Here is a 25764-nt window from a genome sequence, read left to right on the forward strand (position 1 = left end):
CAAGAAGATAGCTGCTGATTTGTTTTACTTGGCATCCTTCATAGCTTATAAGGATCATTCTCCATATTCCAAGATGACTTTTAGAGAGTTTCGCAATATATGTAATAGACAGCCTTATTAAAGTAGGGCAAGCAATGTCGGAGTGGTTGAGGATGTGGCTAGAACACTTTCCTGATATTTCCCTAGTTGAGTGGAAGTCTAATTATAGCATGCAATTGGCTCTGTTTATTTTGTGTTTTTGAGGAACCTGCAAACTCCCTCAACCAGATTTAGAAAGCATCTGTTGGATGTAATATTATAATGAATTTATAACTGGGCCATCCTGACAAGAAGTTACAGATGAAAATGTTGTCACAAATGGGCGCTTTTTCCTGCTCATATTTATTTTTTATTTCAGCATTCAGTTCTTTGAGAAAACCTTGAGGGATGCACACAAATAGTCCCTTGCTGAATTCAAAATTGTGTCTACTTCTAAAAAATGTATAACTTCCTGGGATTAACCATGGGTTTTGCAGCAGTTTCCACCTCTAACTGTAAGTAGATTGGAACCACAAATGGACTATCTCTTAGAAAAATGCAAAAAGCAGTGGTGAATAAAAATCTTTTTGATACAACTGGGCTTGTTTCCTGAAAGCTGATAGATGGTGGTGAAGAACAGCTAACCTATAGTGGAAGTTTTTTATTTTTTTTTAAAGCTTCCTTATGAAACACTTTTTTCCCTTTCTTCACAAAAATCAAATAATTAACAATATTTTGGCTAGATATTCGGTCCAGGGGAATCCGAAAACTGAGAATTCACAGGAAGATATAAGAAAAGGATGCAAATGTTGTGTGGATGCCGTAGATGGGAAAAGTTGTGAAGCGGTAAGCATGAATTACTCCACCTTGAAAAAGTGTCTAGCATTCCGGGGTAAAAGCTTAGCCGCAAAGGTGTTAATTCTCATTGTGGGCGAGAGGCTGGGTGAGTGTGTGAACTGGTGACAGTGAGACCTTATATTCAGTGTTGCAAAAGCTTTGAGTTTACTGAGCTGATAAAAAGTGAAATGTGTATTTGAACCAAGTGATGCTGTTACAGAAATCCACAATAGGCTCCTCAAATGTTATGTTTTCTTGGTCTTAGTTTTGCTATAAGAGGGTTTTCTTAGCTATGTGATTCAAATCTTATTGAATAAATTTTTGGAAGAATGTATGCTTGTGTATTATTTGGAGGAAAAAACAGTAAACACATTTTTTGGGATGCTGGTGTGTGTTTATGTTCTTTTAGAATTAATCTGTTTTTGTTAGAATATCTGTGATGATTGAAAAACTTTTCATTGATCAAATTTCTAGCATTTCAGAAAAAGCGTCACATTTATGTGCCGATTCCGATCCGGGTCGGAAAGCACTCAAACCGAGCTGGATCCAGAGTGTTTTCTGACCGAGCCAGAGTCCTGTAGTCCGACCGAGCAAGTACGATGCTGCCATATGCTGCCAGACTCGGTTCGGTCGGACTCCCATAGAAGTCAATGGGAGCCGGTCGTACGACGCGTACATGGGCTTCCATTGACTGAATGGGTACGTCTTGCGCAAGGGCGCCCCCTACAGTGGGTACGCTTCTGTGCCATCTGCCCGTACATGCCTGTGTTGGGGGTACCCTTGGGTCTCCCCCTGTGTCCGAGTCGTAGGGCCGCAGGTGACAGGGGGTCCGACGCAGACCCCCAAAGGCAACGACCCGGACGTTTTGTGAGCCGGATACTCCGGCTCGCACAGGCTGTCCGACGCGTGTTTTGTACTGGCTCGGTCGTAAATCGCATCCATTGCACGCCAAGGTTAGCTTCCGACCAAGACGTCCGGAGCGGTTCGGACCTGGAAACAACTCGGTCGGTGAATTTCACGTAGCTCGCATCGTACTTGCTCGCTCGTACAGCTTGTAGGAGTCGGGCGGAAAACACGTGTTCGGCTTGTCGTTTTTCCGGCCGGATCGCGTTTGCTGCCCTTCCCACCCAGATCGGAATCGACCCCTTATTGTTAACCTTTGTGTTAAATGTTTAAACTGTGCTATGCTGTGGTGTGGCCATATGGTGATATTTCCATCTACAAATAAAAGTATCTGGGACTAAAAAAGAGGTGAAGCCTCAGACAGATGCACTTCTAACATTTCCAAATGTCGAGAGCTCTTAAAACAGTTAATACATGTCTGGTGTAAGATGTCATGTATTTTATTAGGCAAAAAAGAGGTATAAAGTTACAACAGAGAATAGTGTGATCTCTCCAGACCTCATCCAACAGGAATCCACAATGCCATCTTTGTACTTTTTGTGTTGCTTCAGTTCTATGTTGTAGCTTTGAATTTCTTTTAGGACAAAACTTTTACAATATACAGAATATATTTCTGGTTTCCAAACCACCACACTAACCACCACATTTCTCAAATTAAAACCAACACATCCGCTGATGGTCCTGGTTAGTTTGGTACAACTATTCCCTCTTCAAAGTGTGCGGGAAGCCCGTTTCTGCAAGCAATGACAATTTTTCTGGTGGTGGCGCTGCTCTTGTACTGACAAGGATGCACTGATCCATCGCCCTTGTTCTTGCAGGTTGTGACGCTGAAAGGCTGGAGACTTACTCTCAGGTCCTTCATATTGTTATAAGGTATCCCTCCTTTGCTGCAGACGGCTTGCACTAACTTCTTGTTGGCATGGATGAACGAGTTGGTTTCCTTGCATTTCTTCTTCGGAGGGTCTAGGTTTGTCATACACCTTCGGAGCATCGTTTTGTCACAGTAGTCATTACCGCCAGAGCCCTTTGGGTTGTCATAATGTTGTCTGAGGAATCTTTGGTAGTCATTCTCTCCAGAAGGTGGTTTACAGTGGTTGTTGGCACAAGAGACAGAAGCCACAAGCAGTAGGAGGCCGAGTAATTGTAATGTGATCAACGACATGTCAATGACCGATCACCCAAATCTAAAATAAAAAATAGGGGAGAAGCAACATTAGACACGTGGTGGTGCAAGGTACTCATTAAAATAGACATTTCATTATATCAAAACATATGTGTAAGTTAATTTTACAGTTTGTGCCGCTGCACGGGCATATTATCAAGGGCCTTATCTCTGCTTTTTTGGCTTTAAAAGCCAAAAAAGCTGAGATAATGTTTTCGCTCTATTTACAAGGCAGTGCTAACATGCATTAGCTCATGTTAGCAGCCTTTTTACCGACGCCTCGCTTTGCATCTCTAATGGGATGCAAAGTGGGCATTTCCTTCAAACACAACACGGGAATCATGGCTAACAGCACTTGTCCCTATCAACAAGCTGGCCCAGGACACCAATACCGATGTTAAAATCAGCGCTAATCGCGCATATCGCCGAAAGCTAATGTCTGCAACCAAGCAGACTTAGCTATACATATGATGGGAGGTGGATTCTATGGCTGAATCCACATCTTCCTATTTGCAAGGAATACCTTATCGCTTCCATTGTTGTGCTGGATTTCCAGCGATGTTCGCGGATTTCGCCGCTATCGCCGGATTTAATATCGCCGTGGAGCTATGCGTTGTAAATAACGCGATATCTCGGCGATCAAATCCGGCGATAGCCGGCGTAAAGCAAATATGTGGTAAGCCCGCTCACCGATATTTAACGCTGTTCTTTGATGATATACCCCCACATCTTCAAATAGCAAGATCATTCCATCGATGTCAGTCCACATTAAACTTTGAATATTTCAGTCATGCACATCAAAACAATGGATCATTCCTCAAAACTGTGAGACCAACTTTCTTCATCTGTTGTATTTTGATAATAATTTACATTATTTCAGCCGTATTGTCACTTCTATCTTTCTGCTCTATGCAATCAAGTGTGGGCCTTGCACTGTTGGCCACATGTCCGTTTGCAGTGTAGTAAGTTTCTTGCAGATGAGAATAAGAGTCAAATTTAAGAACATCTTTTTGATCATGATTTAAGACAGGCAGATCTTACCTAAAAAGCCACATGTTGCAGAGTACATGCTGTTCTTTGTTGGGGTGGGGGTAGCATGATTAATATTTTAAAAATCTCAAATTGAAATAATGCACAAAATCATACCTTGACTCTGAAATAGCTTGCTTAAACTCTACAGTCATACCCACTAGCTAAACTTAAAATGTCATATTCAAAGTACTGCATAATATTTGTAGATGCACTAGGGCCATTGTTGGACCTGGCCCTTTCTGCAGGGTCTACTACAGACTTTTCCCTTCCTCTTCTTACTTTTGCTGAATTTGTTTTTGTTGGCTTTAGGACTCTGTGCACATTACTAATATTAACCAGTGCTAAAGTGCTTATGCTCCCTACATAAAGCATTGTAGCAATGGCTTATACCCAATTGGCATATTTCATTTACTTTAACTCCCTCGTAAAGTGGCGCTACATGTGCTCAGGACCTGTAAATTAAATGCTACAATTGGGTCTTCAAAACAGACTGTGCCAAGTACGTAGGTAGCCCTTTTACCAAGTCCAAGGCCTGCCATTGCAGAGTCTGTGTGGGCAGTTCAAACTGACAGGTCAACCAGGTAACATGAACCATTGCCAGGCTGAAACCTACCTTTTTAATACATATACGTCAACCGTGAGGTAAGCCCTGGACAGCCAAGAGGGCAGGGTGCACTGTATTTAAAATGTAGAACATGTACTTTTAAGTGTTAAATGTCCTAGTAGTGAAAAACTATTACATTCATTTTTCACTACAGCAAGGCCTATCTCTACCATAGGATAACATTGGAGTTGTCATATTATATTTTAAAAGTGTAATTTCCAAATGGGAAGAGTTAATTATTTCATGTTTTGTCTTTCTGGAATCCTAATTTAAAATCCCCACTTATAGTAAAGTCGATTTTAAATTACAATTAAGAAAATGCCACTTTTAGAAAGTTTCTTTCTTAGTCATCAGGCTTCTGATCACGTGACTGGGTGTAGTTTTCATTTGGGCTTTGTGTATTCCTCCTAGACAGCCACACACAATGGGAGCTCAGGTGTGACTGGATGGATCATCATTGGCAGGATGGGAAGCAGGAGCTGGGCCCAGCCTCACTTATTCCTGAATAGGCTGTATCCTGTCTTAGCGACCCTGCATTGTCACTTCAGACAACTAAGAACCAGGGCAGGGAAGATGGACAATTCCATGCATTGCAAATCCACTATCTAGAAGCTTCTCCCACCTTCCAGAACCAGTATATAAAAGAAAGCCCTCAGACACCATCACTTCAATGCACTTCTGAATCTCTGGATAGTCGGCCAGAAAGAAGGACTGCTCTGTTGCTGCTAAAAGGACTGGCACTCTGCTGGACAGGCACTCTGAAAAGGCTGCTGCCTTGTTGTGCTAAACTGATGCCTGTTGCACTCTTGCATGGGGAAGAAGAACTAGACCTGCACCTTTATCTTGAACCAAGTACCCCAGAGTGACTCAAAGGGCTAGTCTACTGGCCTCCTGATCTAAACCTCAAACACCTAAAATGCTCCCCAACAGCTCCTGGACACATCTTCAGTGAGTTCCCGGCCCCCAAGAGGTGCCTCCCAGGTCCTAGACCCATAGTGTGGCTCTTGAGTTCTCAAAATTCAATCTTTTGAGCTCTTTGTGACTGTGAACTTGTCCGGTTCGCACTGGACCTGTGGTGGTCACACTGAAAATCAATGCAATCCGCCGCCAGCCCTCTCTTCGCATAGCAGAATCGACCGCTTGAGGGGGACCACCAGCGTGAAGCACCAGTTTGCCCATCTGCAGCACCTGGCCCCTGTGACCTTCTCCAACGCGATTGCGAATCTTGACACAAAACCTTGGAAGGTAAAACTTCAGTGGGACTCATCTGGGAAAATATCCAACCCATGCTCCATCACAGTTGGCTTGACCAGATAGCCCCGGTTGCACCTTTATGCATGTAGGTGCTCTATTACTGTTTATTCTGTAAAAATCTATAACTCTGGTTCTACTGATTGGATGTTTGTTGGTTTTGTCTTGTTCTATTTTATTCATTGAATTTAACTCTTTTCTTCTAACATGGTGTGGGATACATTTTGTGTGCTGTTTCAGTGTTTATTTCATTTGAATTTTTGCACAAATACTTTACACATTATCTCTAAGTAAAGCGAGATTGCTCTGTGTCAAGCTACCTTGGTGTTGAGCACAGGTACATTTTGGGTTTACTTCTGCCTCAACTGACTAGGATCGGGTTTGCAGCTTGAGCAGGACTCGTAAACCAGTCAACCAGTCACTGAATTTCTGACAACCATGTTTACATGATCAAATACTACACAAAAGTGTCTGGATCTGTGACCCTTATTCCCCCTTGGTTTGATAAAGATGTTTTATGATCCTCAACAACAGGGCACTTATGGTTATTTGGACAACTGAAAAATACCCTTGTCACTGTCTCATGTGAGAGAGAGCGTGGTTATGGAAACTTGAGGGGCACTGTTAAAGGGTAGTAGTGAAGGAATCCGTGGCAGAGGTGGTCATTGAGGGGCACCAACAAAGTGGAAGAGGTGTGGCGCCGCAGCCAGGGCGACTGACTCCGGAATCTGGGGGTTACGGTTCAATCCCCGGTGCCGGCGGCTTATTAGCCCAGCACCATGTGACTCTGGCCAATAGCTTGCTTAATATTCCCGACGGCGCCTTGAGACCCTTAAGGGTGATGGTTCACGCTTTACAAATGTGGATATTATTATTCAACGAACATTGTTGCACAGGGCGCCACCAGCGCTTAAGCTGGCCCTGCCCTTGAGGCCAGTTTGCCTCACCCATTGGTACCTCCATTGGCCTAGTTTCAGCAGTAGTAGCTGCAACTTACTAGGGATTTACAATGCAGGATTTGCATACACACCAAACTAAGGGGCATATGTACAAACCCCTATCGCCACCACAACGTACCTTTTTCCGACGTTGTGGTGGCGATAGGGGCTTTCCCTTATTTACAAGGCAGCGTTAAGCCACTTAACTTGGCTTAACGCTGCCTTGTAAATAAGGCCCCCTTTCACGCAATCGTTAACGTGAAAGGGGTGGGCAGTGGGTGTTGCAGTAGGCGTTCCACCGCAACAAACATTGATTTTGACGCTGCCCCCTACGTACAAGGGCAACATGCATAGGAGGCAGCACCAAATTTAAGACCAGGGAAAACCTGGTCTTAAGTTGGCGAAACGAGGAGAAATACTTTATTTCTCCTTGTTTTTGCTTTTTCCATGTGTGCTGCCTTATGCAGCACACATGGAATAAACACAATGCCATGGATTGTTTATGTACAGGAAGGTTCCCCCTTCCTGTACATAAAGAATCTGTAAAAAAAATGCCATTTTGTGACTTTCATGTGTGCTGCATGAAGCAGCGCAAATGAAAGTGACAAAATGGCATTTCAGGATTGTTTATGTACAGGAAGGGACACCTTCCTCCCCATAAACAATCCTTCCCTGCACGCAGAAACCCTTGCACTAAGGTGCAAGGGTGCTTGCGTTGGCGCTACACTGCTAAGTGTAGCACCATCGCAGGGGGAACGCAAGGCTGCACCCTATTGTTCTAAATATGGTGCAGCCTTGAGTTTCTGAAGTGGCGCAGTGAGGCGTTAAGCCATTACGGCTAACACCTCACTCCGCCACTTCACTTGTACATATCCCCCTAAGTTTGCGAACTTCACAGTCTCTCTGCTTCATGCACAAGCACTTTTAACATGTGCTGCCTGCTTTGGGGCCATTGGAATTATGCAGCAATGGAGGACAAAATGATGCCGCAGCGTTGACTAAATTAAGCAGGAAAAAAAAGGCTGCAGCGTAATGCAATATATTTTCTGATACTTTATTATTTTGAAATTTTTACACATACTACCTCTCTGGGAAAATGTTGCCTCCTTAGTACCAGTGTAACATACAAATGCAGTAGTGACAGAGGTGATCAGTCAACCTTTGAAAAGGGCCGTCCACTTTGCAGCAACATGTCACATTTTTTAGTAACTTTTGACCCGTTTCAGCTACAAATAAATTCTTAGTTAAAAATGTCAGATTATGCAGCAGATTATGTATTATGTGTCAAATACGGCAGAGCCATAATTATATATAAAACGTTTGCAAACTAGGATATTTTGCCATTCGTGTTTGAACTGATATTGTGGAAAAAGAGAGAAGTGCTGATGACAGAAACGCCATGGCTCGGAGACAAATCGCTTGTGCTTTCACTTTTAACCGTATGTGGGACATTCTGTGATTGAAAACATATCCCGCATTGTGAATGTTTTTAATGTCAATAACTCATATTAAGCTTTAAATAATCATGTGTATCCATTGGTTGAATTAAATAACATAATAATCTGTAACTGGTCAGTAAAATGTCAAACAAATACAAAAAATTAGGATGTTTTCCGCATTCTGGCCACACCTCTGACTCCGCCCACTGATCCAGTCCTCTGGTTATTCCCGCCCTCTGATTCTCCGCCCACAGTTCCCCTACTTTTTTCCCCCCACTTCAACCACTGGTTAGGACGGACTCTTTGCTTCCAGGGCCCCATATTTTCAGATCAAATGACACACGTTAGATAACCAGTGGAACTACTTCATATAAATGAACCCAACCCAATTGTGGTAACTACTTATTTTGAACGAAAGTTTCCTCGCCTGGAGTACAAGCAGGGATGCACACACAGTCCCTGACTTGTTTCTTTGGCAGTTGCTTTTTCTGTGCAGCTGCTTATAGGTGTATGTGTCCATATAAATGTATTTGCCCATCAGAAAAGTTTGTGTGCACTGCCGACGAATGTTTGTGATCCAAAGCAAGCATGCAATGTGCCCCAGCAGGACAAAATACTTGAAAATAAACACCGGAAATAAATCCGGTGCAAGGTAAAAGAACGCTATAATTACGACTTTTAATAGCTATTACCCACACTTTAAATGGCGGATGCACGTCGTGTCATCATTAAGGTCATGAGTAGCCCGCCCTGTTTCTTTCACCGTAGCTTGTTCTCTGCAGCTGCTAGTAAGTGTATGCGTCTATCCGAAACATTTGTGTGCACAGCTGATGAACGTTTGTAAACCAAACGAAGCATGCACGGTGCCCGAGCAGAACAAAATACCGGAAAATAAACACAGGAAATAAGCCCGGTGACAAAAAAAAAAGATTCTAAGTTTAACATACTGTGCCAGGAGATATATAACTATTCAAAGTTCTTATGCAGTGAAATCTCCTTATCCCATCAAAATTCATTTTCAATAAACTATACAATGCCAACAGATTTATATTATCGTTGGTCAGTGTGCCTCTCGCAGCATTAGATGATCAGCTGTCTCGCAGTTACTTTCCCACAGCGCCCCACTCCTGTCCCGCGGCTCCCCACCCTTCATGCTGCTGGCTCAGGGCTTTTCCAACCCCTCGACCAGGAGAGCTAAGCGAGGTTGTATTTTTATAATTGTCTCAGTGTATGACGTTCTTGTAATCTTTGGGTGTGCCTGAGTTCACGCATGCGCATGTGTGTGTTGCAGCTTGTATGTTTTCAGAGAGTTGCAGCAATAAGTGTCGCTGCCAAGGGGGGCTTGGGGGGGGAAGGCGACCGCAGGGAGTCCCCACCCCCGGGCAGTTTGGGAGGGGGCGTGTGGAGGGAGGGGTTTGAGGGCCCTGCGCGGTTTTTGAACTTGGGCTTGCTAGTAGGGAAAAGATAGCCCAAAAGCAGCCCAATTAGAGCCCAAAAGTAGCGGAATGTTGCCCAGGTATAAATACCTTGGGACCCCGCCCCCGGCCACCATTTTAGGTTTGGTGACCTGGTGGCCGGGAGCGAGGATAGTGTCGTGTTTTTTGTCTGATTGGACTGTCAGTTAGGGTGTATTGTCTGCCGTTATTGCCATTTGTCAGTTGTGATGGCGTCGCAAGATTACCGGGTTCTTGAGGCCCTCCGGTTGTTGTCCGAAGCAGGCCGCATGGATTTGGTCGTGGGTGAGGTGGCGGGGCCGTCGCGCCCTACGCGTCAGGCCTCTGCCGGAGTGGCGGCTGCGGTGGCGGCGTGCTCGTCGCCGAAGAGGGTGAAGCAAATAACGGTGAGTGAGCGGGGCCGCCCGCGTCTACGGAAGGCGGCCCCCGCTCGTGTCGCTTCGCCATGTGGGCTGGGTGCGGTGGGGGGTGTGTCGGCGGGTGGGGCGGGCCTATCTGTGGTGCCGGCGAGCGTGTCTCTCTCCCCTGTGGTGGGGGCTAAGCGCGGGGGCGGGCGCGGGCTGAAGCGACGCGCGTCGTCTGCGCCGAAGGGCGAGGTGTTGAGCGCGAGGGAGGGGGGACGCGCGCGGAGTGCTGAAGGGGCGGAGGTTTTGTTCCCTGTCCCGGGTGAGGAGCGTGGGGGTTTCCATGAGGTGGAGTTAGCCGGGGGTGAAGGGGGAAAGGGCTGGGAGGATGGTAGTAGGACGAGGTGCTATGAGGCAGGGGTGAGGTTGTCAAGGGAGCTAGCGTCGGGAGGGCCGGGGTTGCTGAAGTCGCATGAGTTGTGCGGGTCGGGGAGGGTGCGACAGGCGGGTGGGATGGCAGGGCCTGAGAGCCCCTTGTTGTTTTCTCCGGCTTCTTCGGCGGGGGGCGCGGTTTTCTCGGTGGGGGCGAGCTCTCTGGGGGAAGGGGAATGGGCACAGGTGGAGGGGTGGGGTTCGGCGCAGGACTTGAGGTGGCAGGGGGAGCAGGGGATTTTGGAGCGGGGGAGTTTAGAGCAGCTAGAGGTCCAGGGAGGGGCGGGCTGGCAGGCCATGGGTGAGGAGTTTGTTGGGGGGGCTGGGGACGGGGAATGTGGGGAGGAAGGTTGGTTTGTTGGGGTAGGGGAGACAATTGGGGGGGGTGTGGCGAGCGAGGGCTTGGATATTTTTCCCTCCTGGGCAGAAGGCGTACGGGGTCTCGGTGGGGAGGGCGTGGGGGGGTGGTCGAGTGCCCGGGGGTCGGTCGCGGGAGGTGGCAGCGGGTCGAGGGCAGTGTATGGGGCAAGCGGTCGTGCCCGTGCTAGGCCGGTTAGGTCGCGGTCTATGGGGAGAGGTGATGGCGAGGTTGCGGCGTCGGCGCTGGGGCACGCGGGACTGGAATGGAGTGAGGATGAGGAGGAGAGGGGGGCGCCGCAGAGTGTGGGAGTGGGACGAGTGAGTGCGTCGGTGAGTGGGGTGTCGAGTGCGGGGTTTTTGCGTGGTTTTGGATCGCGGGCAGCTAGTGTTTTTATTGCTCCTGGCACACCAGTCCAAACTTTTTCTTTCCAGGATAGGTCAAGTAGCAGAGCAGCAGACTCGGTAGGGCGAGGTACGGCCCATTATCGCCGAGGAGAAGGGAGGATGAGGCCTTGCGCGGCACATTCCGTACCGGCGGGGGATCCCGTCGCGGCCAGCGCACGAAGGTCCGGCGCGGCCTCGCTGGCCCCAACGTCACGCCGGTCAAGGTGGACGGAATTTTCTGAGAGGATGGACAGTTGTGTTAGGCGAGGTGGAGGGGAGGACCGGCGTGTACAGTCGGCTCCCCCGCAAGATGGTTTTAAGGCCGCGGAGGCCGGTAGTGCTCATTCAGGGTCCGGTAGGGCCCGTGTGGTGGATTTTGCTCCAGCGGAGTTGATGGTGGATGAGCCGATACTCCTGGATTATGAGGAGGACAGCCCCGAGGAAGGGGAGATTCGGGGCTCCGAGGGGGGGGGAATTTCTCATGTTTCTCATAGTCTGTTGCAGGTTCCGGGTGTGGCACCTATCGCACAGTCCTTGGTGGTGAAGCCTACAGGAGAGCACGGCCCGTCAGTGAGGGCGCATCCTCCAAGGGATTCTTCTGCACGGGGCATGAGGCGGTCGGAGTCGGTCCGCACACCCTCGTTAGAGCCAGGTGAGAGCGCAAAAACACAGGCCAAACCTATTATGGTGTCTGTGGGGTCTGGAGAGGACGGGGGTGGGGGTCTGTCCGAGGGGAGATTGTATAGAGGCAAGTATGTGAAGGACACTGGGGTTGGTACGGGGACGGAGGGAGCATTGTCGGGGGCCAAGGTGGAGAGTGGGTCTAAGGCGGAGGCAGGCGATGGTAAGGAAAAGCCGCAGAGCAAGGAACTAAAGATTAAGAAGCTCCCCTATATGGGGGTGACTAAGCCCCTGGGTGCGCATTTAATGCTGGCGACCAAAGAGCGTATTTGGAAGGGTGAATATGTTGAGATTCTGAAACTGTTACACAGGGAGGTGAGGTCTAAGGAGGGTTCTAAAGAGGAAGAGTACGAGCTGGCCAAGCGCCCTAAGGTGCCGCTGACGATCGAGAACTGGACGGCGGCGTTCTTAATTTATGCTAGTGTTTACTGCGAAAAGTTTCCTGAGCGCTGCGTAGCCATATTTAAGTATATGGACGTTATTCGGAAGGCTCAACTCACTGGTACGGGTTATGCTTGGGCCCAGTATGATGAGGAATTTCGAGCACGTATGGCTTGGGATGATGAAGCTAAATGGGGCGAGTTGGATAATGACCTGTGGCAACATACTATGGGGGCCGCGCCAGGGGGAAAGACAATTTTTACGGCTAGTGGTCTGCCGTTAGTGTACCGGCCCTTTCAGGGAAAGCCCACCCGGGGTGGGGTGGGAGGCTCAGCCGCATCACAGTCTGGGGTCGGGGCTTGTTGGGATTTCAACAAGGGCCTGTGCACGCGTGAGTATTGTAGATACAAACACGAGTGTTCTAAGTGCGGCAAGCGGCACTCCCTCGTCAACTGCTGGGGAGTCAGGCCATCAGGAGGGCAGCAAGCAGGTGCAGGGTTGCCTGGCAGCGCGCAGCAGTCACAGGGTGGGCGAGGGGGTAGGGGCGCACAAGGTCCTGGGCCAAAGGGCTCCTACACCAATTAAATTGGCTCGGCTACAGGCTGCCCTGGAGGGCTACGAGGATTTGGTGGCAAAGCGAACTCTTTTGGATGGTTTCAGGTGGGGTTTTCATTTGGGGTACCACGGGCCCCGGCAGAGAAGGTGGGCGGATAATTTGAAATCCGCAGCGGAGCACAAGCTGGTGGTGCGAGAAAAATTGAGTAAGGAAGTGCATGACGGGAGGATGGCAGGCCCGTTTGGAGAATGGCCAGTTCCTAATTTGATCATTTCCCCTATTGGTGTGGTGCCCAAGAAGGAGGAGGGGCAGTTTCGGCTGATTCAGCATTTGTCATGGCCTGAAGGGTCGTCAGTCAATGATTTTATCGACGAAGACGCGGCTTCGGTGTCATACTCCTCAGTTGACGTCGCTATGTCACTGGTTGTGGCCGCGGGCGCAGCTGCAGGGATGGCAAAATGCGATATTAAGTCGGCTTTCCGGCTGCTCCCGGTTCATCCGGATGACTGGCCTTTGTTGGGCATACAATTTGAGGGTGAATGGTATGTGGATAAGGCGCTACCCATGGGTTGCTCGGTGTCATGTGCTCTTTTCGAGCTCTTCAGCACTTTTTTGCAGTGGTTTTTCACGCACCGCACTGGTCACAGCTGGGTCACACATTATCTGGATGATTTCTTTTTTGTGGGCTCTCCGGGCTCTTCGGAGTGCCGGCGTGCGCTGGAGTCGTTTCAGGAGCTTATGGAGGAGTTGGGGGTGCCTTTGGCTCCGGAGAAAACAATGGGGCCGGATACTGTCATTTCATTCCTGGGCATTGAACTTGACTCAGTTGCCATGCAGGCTCGGCTGCCCGCGGATAAGAAATCTAAAATGTTGGTTTTGCTGGACGAGATGTTGGCTCGACCGAAGGTGACGGTGAGGGAAATACAGGTGTTGCTAGGCCATCTGAACTTCGCTTGTAGGGTGGTTCGGGCGGGGCGGACTTTCTGTCGGCGCCTGGGCCGGGCCTTAGCAGGCCGGCACTTGCCTCATCATCATGTGCGCCTGTCGGCTGGGGTGAAGGAGGATTTGCGGATGTGGTCCTTTTTCCTGCACTCATTTAACGGGGTGCCTTTGGCCAGGGACGAGGATGTACAGTGGGATGTGCAGCTGTTTTCAGATGCGGCGGGCAGTGAAGGTTTTGGCATCTACTGGCAGGGGCATTGGTGTGCAGAGCAGTGGCCTCAGGAGTGGAAGAATGGTGGGCGGAGCATTGCCTTTTTGGAACTCTTCCCACTTTTGGTGGCTTTGACCATTTGGGGCAAAGAGCTGGAACACAAGAAGGTGCTTTTCCGTGTGGACAACATGGCGGTGGTGCAAATAGTCAATAGACAATCGGCCAGGGATGAGCAGATTCTGAAATTACTGAGGGTGTTTGTGCTGGGCTGTTTGCGCTATGACATTTCATTCAGGGCTTTGCACGTACCGGGCGTGGACAATGACATCGCGGATGCTTTGTCTCGTTCACAGTGGGAGAGATTCCATGGGCTGGCCACAGAGGCGGACAGGACACCGACCCCGATGCCGGAGCACCTCTGGTCGGTCGGCAACGCAGGGTGTTTCAACTGGTGGTAGGTTCTTTGTCGGTTTCCACGCGTACGGCGTACACATTGGCATGGAAGGAATTTTTGGCGTCAGGTGCTCGTAGGAGGGTAGAGCCGGGGCGCAGTTCGGAGGATGTGGTCCATTTTATCCTTGACCTCATTGAGAAGGGTCTGTCGCGGGTCACTATAGCAGGGAAGTTGGCTGGGGTTGCTTTCATGGGGAAGCTTTTTTGGGGTTATGCCCCGTCTGCTGGGGAAATAGGTCGCAGGATGCTTGAAGGGTGGGCGAGAGAACGGGGCGGTACTGGGGTGTCCCGTTTGCCGATTTCCTGGCAGACGCTGGCTCGTTTGCTGGCTGTGTTGCCTGCAGTTTGCACTGACGATTTTGAAGTTGCATTGTTTTCTACCCTTATGGTTTTCATGTTTTTCGGAGCTTTCAGGGTTTCGGAGCTCCTGGGGACCAAGTTGAAGCGGGGTATTTGTTGGCAGGATGTTTTCATATCGGACACTGGCGTACATGTTTGGTTGGCCAGTTCCAAAACAGATCAGAAGGGGGCTGGTAAAGGGGTTTGGTTGGAGGCGGGATCCCCTAGTTGCACATGTCCGCTGCGCTGGGCCAGGCAGTGGAGGTCGCTCTCGGGGGGGGACAGGGGCCAGTTAGTTTTCCAACACATAGACGGGGCGCGCGTCTCTGACTATCAGCTGCGCATGGTCCTGCGTAAGGGGTTGCAGCGGTTGGGGTTGGATGGCGCGCAGTTTGGGACACATTCTTTCAGGATTGGGGCAGCGACTGAGGCGCATAACCGGGGTTGGTCGCAGGGCGATATAATGCGCTTGGGGCGTTGGTCCTCTTCCTGCTTTCACAAATATGTACGGGAGGATCCTCCTTCGGCGCCTGCGTCTACTGCTTTGGTGTGAGTCTCATATTTGTTTTTCATTTCAGGTTCGGTGGCCGGGCCACACACGAGGGAGTTGACGGTGTGGATTGTGGGGCACTCCTTCGTCAAGTGGGCGCACGTTCAGGCGTGCAAAAGTTATTTTGGGGAAAGTTTGGGTTTCAATGGCAGCCTTTTTCGATTGGTATGGAAGGGTAAGGGGGGGATGCTGTGGAGGGAGCTGATCCCCTGTCTAAATAAAGCCATGGTGAAGGGTCAATGCCCGGATATTCTCTTAATTCACTTGGGGGAGAATGATCTTTGTAGTGTGAAAGGGGTGGTATTGTTGCGAGCCATGAAAAGAGACTTGGCGTTGTTGAAGGAGCAGTGGTCGGGTTGTCATGTTCTCTGGACGGAATTGGTCCCGCGGAGGGTGTGGAGAGGGGCTTTGAAGCCCAGGGCGGTTGATAGGTCTCGGAGGAAAGTGAATTTGGAGGTTTCCCGGTTTTGTCGAGATTTGGGCTTCGGGAGAGTCACCCATAAAGATATCCGCTTTGAGACAGTAGAGTTTTTTCGGGGAGATGGGGTCCATTTGTCGAGGTTGGGCATGGATCTTTATTTGTTGGAGCTCAGGGAGGTCTTGTCTCGGTGCTTGAGGGGGCAGAATCAGGCTCGTTGTGTTTAAAGCCTTTTTTGTTGGGGGGCAGAAAGAGGGGAGGGTAGTTGCACCGCCCCCCTCTTTCTGGGTGGCGGGGGTTATGGTGAATTCTGGTCAGTTTTACCGGAAGTTGGTGGAGTTATTGGGGTTGAGTTGAGGTTATCGACAGGAAAAGGTTAGTTTGGTAAATTTAGTTCGGTTACACAGTTTGGGGGCCGATAGCTGAAAAGGGGCAGGCAGGGGAGTTTTGGTTAACAGAAGGTTTGGATTTAGAGATTGTTGGGGGGTTATACAGGAGTGTAATGTTTTATAATGTTTTATAATGTTTTTATATTGTTGTAATGTACGGGCGGGGGCGGGCTCGAAGGTATTTAGGGGAGGGGGCGGGGGGCGGGGCTAGGCATGTTATATTTAGTGAGGCCTAGTTTTGGAAGGCGTTTCGGCCAAGGATTTTAATTTGTAATGTGCACCTGTTTCCAATAAAGCGGCCTTTTACACACAACGATCTTGTCAGTGGCCTGCTTCCCCCCCTCCACCCCTCCCTCCCAAGGGGGGCTTGGGGGGGGAAGGCGACCGCAGGGAGTCCCCACCCCCGGGCAGTTTGGGAGGGGGCGTGTGGAGGGAGGGGTTTGAGGGCCCTGCGCGGTTTTTGAACTTGGGCTTGCTAGTAGGGAAAAGATAGCCCAAAAGCAGCCCAATTAGAGCCCAAAAGTAGCGGAATGTTGCCCAGGTATAAATACCTTGGGACCCCGCCCCCGGCCACCATTTTAGGTTTGGTGACCTGGTGGCCGGGAGCGAGGATAGTGTCGTGTTTTTTGTCCCCGCCCTCCCTCCCTCAAAAAACACGTTTTTTGGGTGTTTTTTCTCCACTTTTTTCGTTTCGGGGTCTGGGGTTTTTCAGTATACGTTTTTCCAGTTTTTCCCCTTTTGCGAAATTTTTCAGGCGTTTTGTGGGAACAGATGTGCAAGGGGTTCTGCTATGTTTGTACTTTGTCGCTTGGAGCAGGTGCTGTGCGGGGGTTATGGTGAATTCTGGTCAGTTTTACCGGAAGTTGGTGGAGTTATTGGGGTTGAGTTGAGGTTATCGACAGGAAAAGGTTAGTTTGGTAAATTTAGTTCGGTTACACAGTTTGGGGGCCGATAGCTGAAAAGGGGCAGGCAGGGGAGTTTTGGTTAACAGAAGGTTTGGATTTAGAGATTGTTGGGGGGTTATACAGGAGTGTAATGTTTTATAATGTTTTATAATGTTTTTATATTGTTGTAATGTACGGGCGGGGGCGGGCTCGAAGGTATTTAGGGGAGGGGGCGGGGGGCGGGGCTAGGCATGTTATATTTAGTGAGGCCTAGTTTTGGAAGGCGTTTCGGCCAAGGATTTTAATTTGTAATGTGCACCTGTTTCCAATAAAGCGGCCTTTTACACACAACGATCTTGTCAGTGGCCTGCTTCCCCCCCTCCACCCCTCCCTCCCAAACGCCAAGGCTCACAAGCAGTGAGATGTCGTAGGCTTTGTATTTGTACATTTCTTGTCTGTGCAGAGGGAATATTTAAGAAAGGCCAGCGGCGCTTGCTTAAAGAGCGCCTCATGGCGGCAGGAGGCTGGAGGGCGCTGTCCCAGAGCAGGGAGCTGGTTTCAATGCGTGCCTGGCAGGCGACTCACCTAAGTCGGTTCCGGCAGCCAGTAGTTTATGATGTGACGTGGCATAACAGCCAGAGAGTGACAGCTTGCCTGTCTGCATATTAAACATGATGTTTACATTTCAGAATTATACAAATGCCCCTCTTAACCTCTAAACTGCATCTGAAATAAGGCTCTGCGATGGTTGCTTATATGCAACGTCAGTGGCTGGGTTGCAACAATATACCCAAGTGTTCTCGAGGAAAGATAGCGCCAGCATTCCGCTAAAAAGGCAAAGGTTTCACCTGCACATTTAATAACTTGACACAATCCGCCAATGGCATCCATTCATTTGCTCACAGATGAGAATGGAATAGAGGCTTCGCTTTTTTCAGCTTGGAATTACACCTGCAGCATGGTTTGCCGCCCGTAGGCCCTGGGTTTGCCACCCGTAGGCCCTGGGTTTGCCGCCCGTAGGCCCTGGGTTTGCCGCCCGTAGGCCCTGGGTTTGCCACCCGTAGGCCCTGGGTTTGCCGCCCGTAGGCCCTGGGTTTGCCACCCGTAGGCCCTGGGTTTGCCACCCGTAGGCCCTGGGTTTGCCACCCGTAGGCCCTGGCTTTGCCGCCCGTAGGCCCTGGGTTTGCCACCCGTAGGCCCTGGGTTTGCCACCCATAGGCCCTGGGTTTGCCACCCGTAGGCCCTGGGTTTGCCACCCGTAGGCCCTGGGTTTGCCACCCGTAGGCCCTGGGTTTGCCACCCATAGGCCCTGGGCTTGCCACCCGTAGGCCCTGGGCTTGCCACCCGTAGGCCCTGGGTTTGCCACCCGTAGGCCCTGGGTTTGCCGCCCGTAGGCCCTGGGTTTGCCACCCGTAGGCCCTGGGCTTGCCACCCGAAGGCCCTGGGTTTGCCACCCGTAGGCCCTGGGTTTGCCACCCGTAGGCCCTGGGTTTGCCACCCGTAGGCCCTGGGTTTGCCACCCGTAGGCCCTGGGTTTGCCACCCGTAGGCCCTGGGTTTGCCGCCCGTAGGCCCTGGGTTTGCCACCCGTAGGCCCTGGGTTTGCCGCCCGTAGGCCCTGGGCTTGCCACCCGTAGGCCCTGTCCAGCTGCTATTCTGTGCTGCTGCATAATCTCAACAGAATTGGCCGGTTGACAAGAATTCTTACTTTGTGTAAAATACTCTTATTTCTATCATTTACATTTGTAATAGGAAAGGTGTACATTTCATTAATTTCAGTGGAATTCCATCCACTACAAGTATATCGATTTTTTTAATGAAAAAAATATTTTGAACCGCATTCTTAATGATGAATTTAAGATGATAAATACTGTGGGAGTGGATTGATTGCATCTCCCTTGAACCAGTGCACGCTGGTAACTTTGACACTAATTGGAGACTGGGTTGCATGTTAAAATACAAGAGTCAGCATATAAAAATTCCCAGAATGCGGCCCCCGGGGGAAGTGAAGGTCGCAGACCAGTCTTCCCCCGGGGTATTCGCGCAACGACCGGAAGGACATGGTGGGGGTGGGATCACAGGAAGGAAGGAGGGGGGCGGGAGTTGGGAGGGTATATAGGTGTCAGGAGAGGAGTAGCCGGCCTCTTCCTGACACCTGAGCACCACCGGGGGGAAGATAGAAGTTTGTTGTGAGGAAGTTTGTAGCGGAGGCCGATTGGTCGATCGGCTGGTGGTCGGGGATTAGCGATATGTCCTGGGTGGGCTAGGGAGAGCGTCTCGGTTTGCGATGCCCCTAGGAGAAAATACGGCGCGGCGGCTGGCTTGGCCGTAAGGTGAGCGCGAGTCCGATCGGCCTGGAGAAGTGTTTGCGGCCGGGCATGTCCAGCAGGCGCAGGCCTGGAGTGTCGCGCTGATGGTGGTGTGCACGTGCGAGGGCCAGATCTGCTGCGGCCACCACCGGAACGTTGAATGTGGCAGGTAGGGGGGGCATCCTGAGCGGGGGAGAGGGAGCGGGAGCCGGAGTCCTGCCGCATGCCCGTCGGCTGGTGTTGTGTAATGCTGCCTTCGCCCGCAGGATGGGGGGGGGGGCTGGAGCCAGTGCGCGCGTCTGCTGTGGGCCCCGTAGTGGCGACGGGCGGGTTTGAGGCGGGGACGGCGAGATCGGCTGCGATGCCGCATCTGTTGCAGGGAACCAGGGTTTGAGCCTTGAGGTCGCGTCCCCATCTTACGATTCTGGGCTAATCACTTAACCCCCCAAGCTGGAATGTGTAACGTACATACAGAGCTCTGTGAAGCGCTCCAATACCTTCGGGTCGAGTTCGCGCTCTTGTCCGCATCCTGTGATTCTGGGCAAAGTATTTAACCCCCCATGCCTGAATGGGTAATGTAAACACGGAGCTATGTAAAGCGCTCCAATACCTTCGGGTCGAGTTCGCGCTCACGTCCACATCCGGATTCTGGGCAAATCACTTAAACCCCATGCATCAATGTGTGATGTAAACACGGAGCTATGTACAGCGCTCCAATACCTTTGGGTCGAGTTCGCGCTATGTAGTTATGCAAAAAAAAATACAGCTTTGCGGCGGTTCCTCGCTTTCGGTGGCATTCCATCCGGGGCACATTATGCATAGCAGGCATCGTGTAAATTTGGGCAGGCAAGGGTTTGTGAGTATCATTTATTGGCGATGTGCGGAGCCGGCAGGAGAGCCCACATGCGCTTATCCATTGCCAGCGGCGAGGTGGAGGTATGAGCCCATCAATTCTTGGACCTGCGCCATTTATTTGGTTCATGGTGCACTGGGGCCACCCGGAGGTTTCGACAGGTTGCTGTCTGTGTCGGTCGTGCTGCGAGGGGTATCTAAGACAGGGGTGAGGGACTGCCAGCACGGCATGAGGCCCGGTGGTGCTTGGGCCCACCTGGTTGTGGCGACCCGGTGGGGGGGTGGGGGATCCATGACCGGCGCATAAGGCCGGCAGATAGGGGGTGATGCCAGCGGGGCGCACAACTGCTCCGAGACGCTGGCCAGAAGCAGTAGGGGGGTCCGCGGCGGCCTGCCCTCCTTCGAGGGATTTGTGTATTGAGGACTACAACCTTGTGAATATTACCAAGTTTTGAGTATGTGCTGTGTGAAGGGTGGCATGGATGGTGTTGGGGGTGAGGATGGAGGACGGTGTGCGACGGAATGGGAGTTGGCGGGCCGGATGCAGTGCGATGGAAGGAGGATGTCCGATGGGGCCTTGGAGTGGGGGGGTTGCGGGGGGGGGGGTGTTCAGGTAACCAGTCCATTGTGTTATTCGTTTCAGCTTCGCTCCGGAAGAGGAGGTCCCGGACGGACACTCAGGCGAGTGCGGCCTAAGACGGAGCGGGGCAAGGAGCTCCAGGGGGGATGGCAGCTTCGGTCTGGAAGAGGAGGTCCCGGACTGACGCTCAGGTAAATGAATGGGGGGGTGTTTAAAGGCTGGGAGTCGTACTTTGAAGATTAGGTGTTCACGCCCTGGTTGTCACCGGGTGCTCATTTATAAGTGTTTGCAATGGCCTTTCTTTCAGTAAGGTTGGAACAATGCTGGGGGCCTGGGGAACCCAGGGCCCAAATGACGCACAGCTGGTCAGGTGGGGAGTTCGGGGTGATACAAGCAAGGAGGCGGTGTACGTCAGACGATGGGAACCTTGGGGCCACGCGAGGAGAGGGTTTTGAGTTTTGAACGGCCGATGGTGATATCAGGCGAACGGAAGGCTGGCAAACAAGGGGTAGCTTGTCCCTATTTGCCGTGTTTAGCGGCTATTTGCCATGCTTTGAGGGTGACTTTTGAGCTGGGGGTGCCAATTGACGCAAGTTGTGGATATAGGTCTCGAACACATGGGGCAGCATATTGAGGTGTGAGGCCCGGGGACAGCTGGGGGTATTATAAGATGGAGGGGGTGTGTGCTGGGCTGGAACGGTGGGAGAAGGGTTAAGGTCAGCCCGAACGTAGCTCAACTTGGGGTGGTCTTTCTTTGACGCAATATTCAGCCGCTACCCACAGCTGGAACGGCAGGCAGGAGAATTTTCTCGGCACTTACGTTGAGCGACTGGTGAGGGCTCCTGTGTCGGTTGGACAACGATGTGGGCGGGACGGAGTCATTCCCGGGGGCGAGCTGGGCCACACCAGTGGACGGGGGGAGAAGCCCTTGGGGGTAGGTAGGGGCCTGGAGGTCCTTCTCGATCAATTGGAGGCCATGGGTCCATGGCACTCGTTGACTCACAAGAGGAAGCAGTGGCTGCGGCGAGCAGGAGCACTGGGAGTCGTGGCTGGCCGTCACGGAGGCTCCCCCCCCCCTCTTATTTTTTTATTTTTTTATTTTTTTGTACAGGAGACCTGGGTGCAAAGTCCATCTGCACAGGGAGCACTTGAGGACTGGGAGTAGGTGAGGTCTCCGGGTGGGGGGGGGGATGTCGCTGGGTGCGAGGGCAGCGGTTAGACAGGGCAAATATGCAGAGGGAGCGGGATTGCCTGACTGACAGTGCACACTGGGTGGGGGGCTGCGGTCTGGCAGAAATGCGGGGCTCTGGGGCCTCAGTATCTGGAGCGCGAGCGTCGCGTGGCATGACGGGGGCCGGGTTATACAGGTAGGGACTTGCCTGGGGAGTGGGATTGGTAGAGGTAGTTTGTCGGCCACTTGATAAGATAATCACCTTGTGGTAGGCATCGCAGTTACAGAGGCTGAGGGGGTGCGCCGGAGGGGGAGCTGACGAGACGGAGAAGGCTTGGGCTGCTGCTTGGGGGAACCAGACAGGGTTAGGGGCTTTCGGGCACTGCAAGATGCGTTTGGGGTTGAGATAGTCATCGGGGTTGTAGCAGGCAGGAATTTGGAAACAGGGATTCTGGCTCCCAGGGCACAGTTTTAGTTATAGGGGCGGGGGGATGTGTTCTGTGTCGGGAGCTAGGAGCCAGTACACGGTGGTCGTGTCGTAACACCACTGACAATATGGTAATTTTGTCGGGGACATCTGGGAGTATGGTAGTGTAGGACACAGGAGTCGCGATGATAAGGTACCGGTGGGGCAGCAGACACGAGTGCAGTGGCTGTGGTGACGGGCGGTTGGTGCCTGGCTTGTCTGGGTGAAACAGGGGCACGGCGTTTTTTGAAATAGGTAGGCCTGGGCTAAAATTTCGTTCCGTTCGCGGAAATTGCGATAATTTGACATTTTCGCGGTCCGCGGAGAGCGCGAAAATGTCAAAATTTCTGCTTTCCGCAGCTTGGCGATAATTTGTTTCTTGCTCGCGCTGTAAAATAATACATTCTCGCACGCGCGCGATCGCCTTACCTGAATCCCTGCGTTCGCCGACAAGTTTTCTTGATCCGGTCGCGTTCTCCATGAGATGTTGTATTGTTTTTAGCCATTTGCGCTGTCTCGCGACAGTTCGCGCCCGCAGTGACGTCATGCGTCGGGCGATCACGTCTTTCTTCTCGCGATCATGCACCGCGAGACAACTCAAAACAAGATGGCCGCGCCCGCGAGCAACCACATGGGTAAGTTGGCGACCCGCAACCATGCAGAAAATCTCGCAAACATGCGGGAAAAAAACTTCTGCATCTTCGCGATATTTCCGCTTGTTTGCGATAATTTTAAACATTTTCGCGATAATTTGCGAAAGTGGATTTCGCAAATTCCGCCCACCCCTAGAAATAGGGCAGCGTTGGCGCTTGAGGCGTAGTGGAGGGGAAAGCGAGGAGGGGGAATGAGGCACCGGTGATTGTTGGTAAGAGAAGGGAGGCCTATGGCTGGGGAATTGGGGTTGCCACATGCGGAAGGTAGTTTAGCGGTGCTACAGGCTTCGGTTTCGTTCGGGGGCTGGGCCGACAGGAAGTGGCTCCCTTAAGGTGGTGCACGATTCTTACGCCTGAGGGCTGGCACAGAGGTGACATCATGAGGGCTGTTCGGGGGTGGGGGGGAAGTCGGAGATTGGGGAGATGGCAGTCTAGTAGGGTGTGTTGTGCCGTTATAGGTAAAAGAAGGGGTTTGGGCGGGGGTTGTGGAGAGACTGGGGATGGAAGGGAAAGAGACATAATCCTTACGGGACTAATCATTCTTTTTCTACTGCAGGTAGGGGGAGTGGCCTGGGATCCAGTGTGGTCGCCTGGACAGGAGGACATTCTCCCGAACGTTGGGCAGCAACAGAGGCGACATAGCGGGTGTACGGATGTCATCAGGCGGGGAACGCAGTCATTTGGGAAGTTTGATGATTGAGGGGGGAACAGTAGAATTGACTCAGGGTGAGCGTTGCGGCCAGTGAGAGTGACTGTGTCATACGATATGGGACCTGGCTCTAATACAAGCAAAGCTGTGGGAGAGAAGGTACTCAGGAAAATGGCAGGTCTGATTTTAATCCAAGAGGCATGGCAAGGGATATGGTTCAATGACAAGGAACTTAGGAAGTGGGTTATGGGGAAACACTGCGCCTGGCAATGAATGGTCTCAGGGGACGGCTAGCATGCTTACAAGGAACTGGTCTGCAGTGAATGAGACGGTTTGAAGCGAAACTGGTGGCCTGGTTGGGGATGGGGCACTTTCATGGATGGGGATGGTCCTGGACGTGTTTCTTGTTTACAACGGACACTGGAGTAAGGGTGGATGGTCATCCACCGATGATGCCTGGCAGAGGAGGTAATCTTTGGGGGTTGTTGAGCATGCTTAACAGCTAATAGCCCACAGGTAATGGGGACTGTTTGAGGGGACACGGGCGGTTTTTGGTTTTGGTTTGGGGACGGAGCACTTTTCATGGATGGGGATTGCCCTGGAAATGTAACTTGTTTGAAAGGGACACTGGCTTTATGGGTGGATGGTCGTCCACCGATGGTGCCTTGCAGAGGATGGACTTTGAGGGCTGTCGAACATGTTTACAGGGGAATGGCCGCAGGTAATGGGGACTATTGGAAGAGCCACAGGTGGTCTTGTTTGGGGCCGGGGACACTCTTCAGGGATGGGGGATTGGCCTGGAAGATTACTGGATTACAATGGATACTGGCTGCACGGGTGGATGGTCATCCACCGATGGTGCCTTGCAATGGATGGACTTTGAGGGCTGTCGAACATGCTGACGGGGGAATGGCCGCAGGTACTGGGACTATTGGAAGAGACACAGGTGGTCTTGTTTGGGGCTGGGACGCTCTTCAGGGATGGGGGATTGGCCTGGAAGGTTACTGGATTACATATGGATACTGGCTGTGCGGGTGGATGGTCATCCACCGATGGGGCCTTGCCAAGAAGGGAGTTTGGGGGCAATGGATCAGGATTACAGGGGGCCGGTCCGCGGTTAAGGAGACGGAGGGAAGAAAGACAGGTGGTTTTTGGCGCTGGTACAATTTTTTCACGGACGTGGTTTGTCCGGTACATACTGCTTATTGACACAGGACACAGTTTTGCAAGGGTGGATGGTCATCCACCTGGCGCCTTGAGGGTTGGGGGAGGCGTTAGGTGCCCGCAACCTGGAGGGCCAGGTACTCCTACTTAGAGTAGGTGCACCTTTCGCAGTCTGGGGTGTCCCGGCAATAGTGAACTTTATACGGGACGCAGGTTTAGGGGACGGAGGGTCGTCCACAGGGGCCGCGAGGTAGACTGGATGGAGGCAAAAGGTGCACTCGCACTGGGGGTGGGGCAGGGAACCGCCCTCCGGGGGTTTCCCTGGTTGGCGGTACTTTGGAGGGGTGGGTAGTCACGTACGGGCGGATCCACCCCTCGGGGGGGGGAGAACGGTACACAGGTGACTGATAGCGGGCGCGGGAAGCAATGACCAATGAAGGAAATTACACAGAGGATGCTTGGAGGGCAAGTGAAGGTGAGAATGGGGAGAGGAAGGAGGTCACCGAGTGAATGGGGGACGAGTCTAACAGGTGAGATGGTTTTGAGAATGGATGAAAGGAGAATGAGTCGGTATGGGATGGGGAAAGTATATTTACTGCATTTATGTACTGTCGAATAAAGTCTAAATGATTGCAACCATGTCCTAATAAAATGGCCTTTTACGCTTCAAGTAACAGCGTGGAGTGTGGTTCTTGCGCGATTCGGCCCCCGGGGGAAGTGAAGGCCGCAGACCAGTCTTCCCCCGGGGTATTCGCGCAACGACCGGAAGGACATGGTGGGGGTGGGATCACAGGAAGGAAGGAGGGGGGCGGGAGTTGGGAGGGTATATAGGTGTCAGGAGAGGAGTAGCCGGCGTCTTCCTGACACCTGAGCACCACGGGGGGAAGATAGAAGTTTGTCCGCCCACCCACCCTACAGACGTTAAGCGAAGGGTTGGGATAGATTTTGGGCTGAGCGTG

At 51.5% G+C, this 25764-nt stretch overlaps 1 protein-coding gene across 1 annotated transcript in view; it reads right to left on the reverse strand.

Moving 5' to 3' along the window:
- Nucleotides 1-2182: 2182 nt before the first annotated feature.
- Nucleotides 2183-25764, reverse strand: part of LOC146813261 (ribonuclease-like) — a 30396-nt gene continuing 6814 nt past the window's right edge. The window contains exon 2 of the mRNA XM_085614737.1: nucleotides 2183-2942. Coding sequence (XP_085470863.1) covers nucleotides 2444-2920 — 477 coding nt within the window. The 5' untranslated portion in view covers nucleotides 2921-2942 and the 3' untranslated portion in view covers nucleotides 2183-2443. The remainder of the gene's footprint in view (nucleotides 2943-25764) is intronic.

The sequence above is a fragment of the Triturus cristatus genome, chromosome 7 (genome assembly GCF_964204655.1).
Source record: "Triturus cristatus chromosome 7, aTriCri1.1, whole genome shotgun sequence".
In the NCBI taxonomy this organism is placed as follows: Eukaryota; Metazoa; Chordata; class Amphibia; order Caudata; family Salamandridae; genus Triturus; species Triturus cristatus.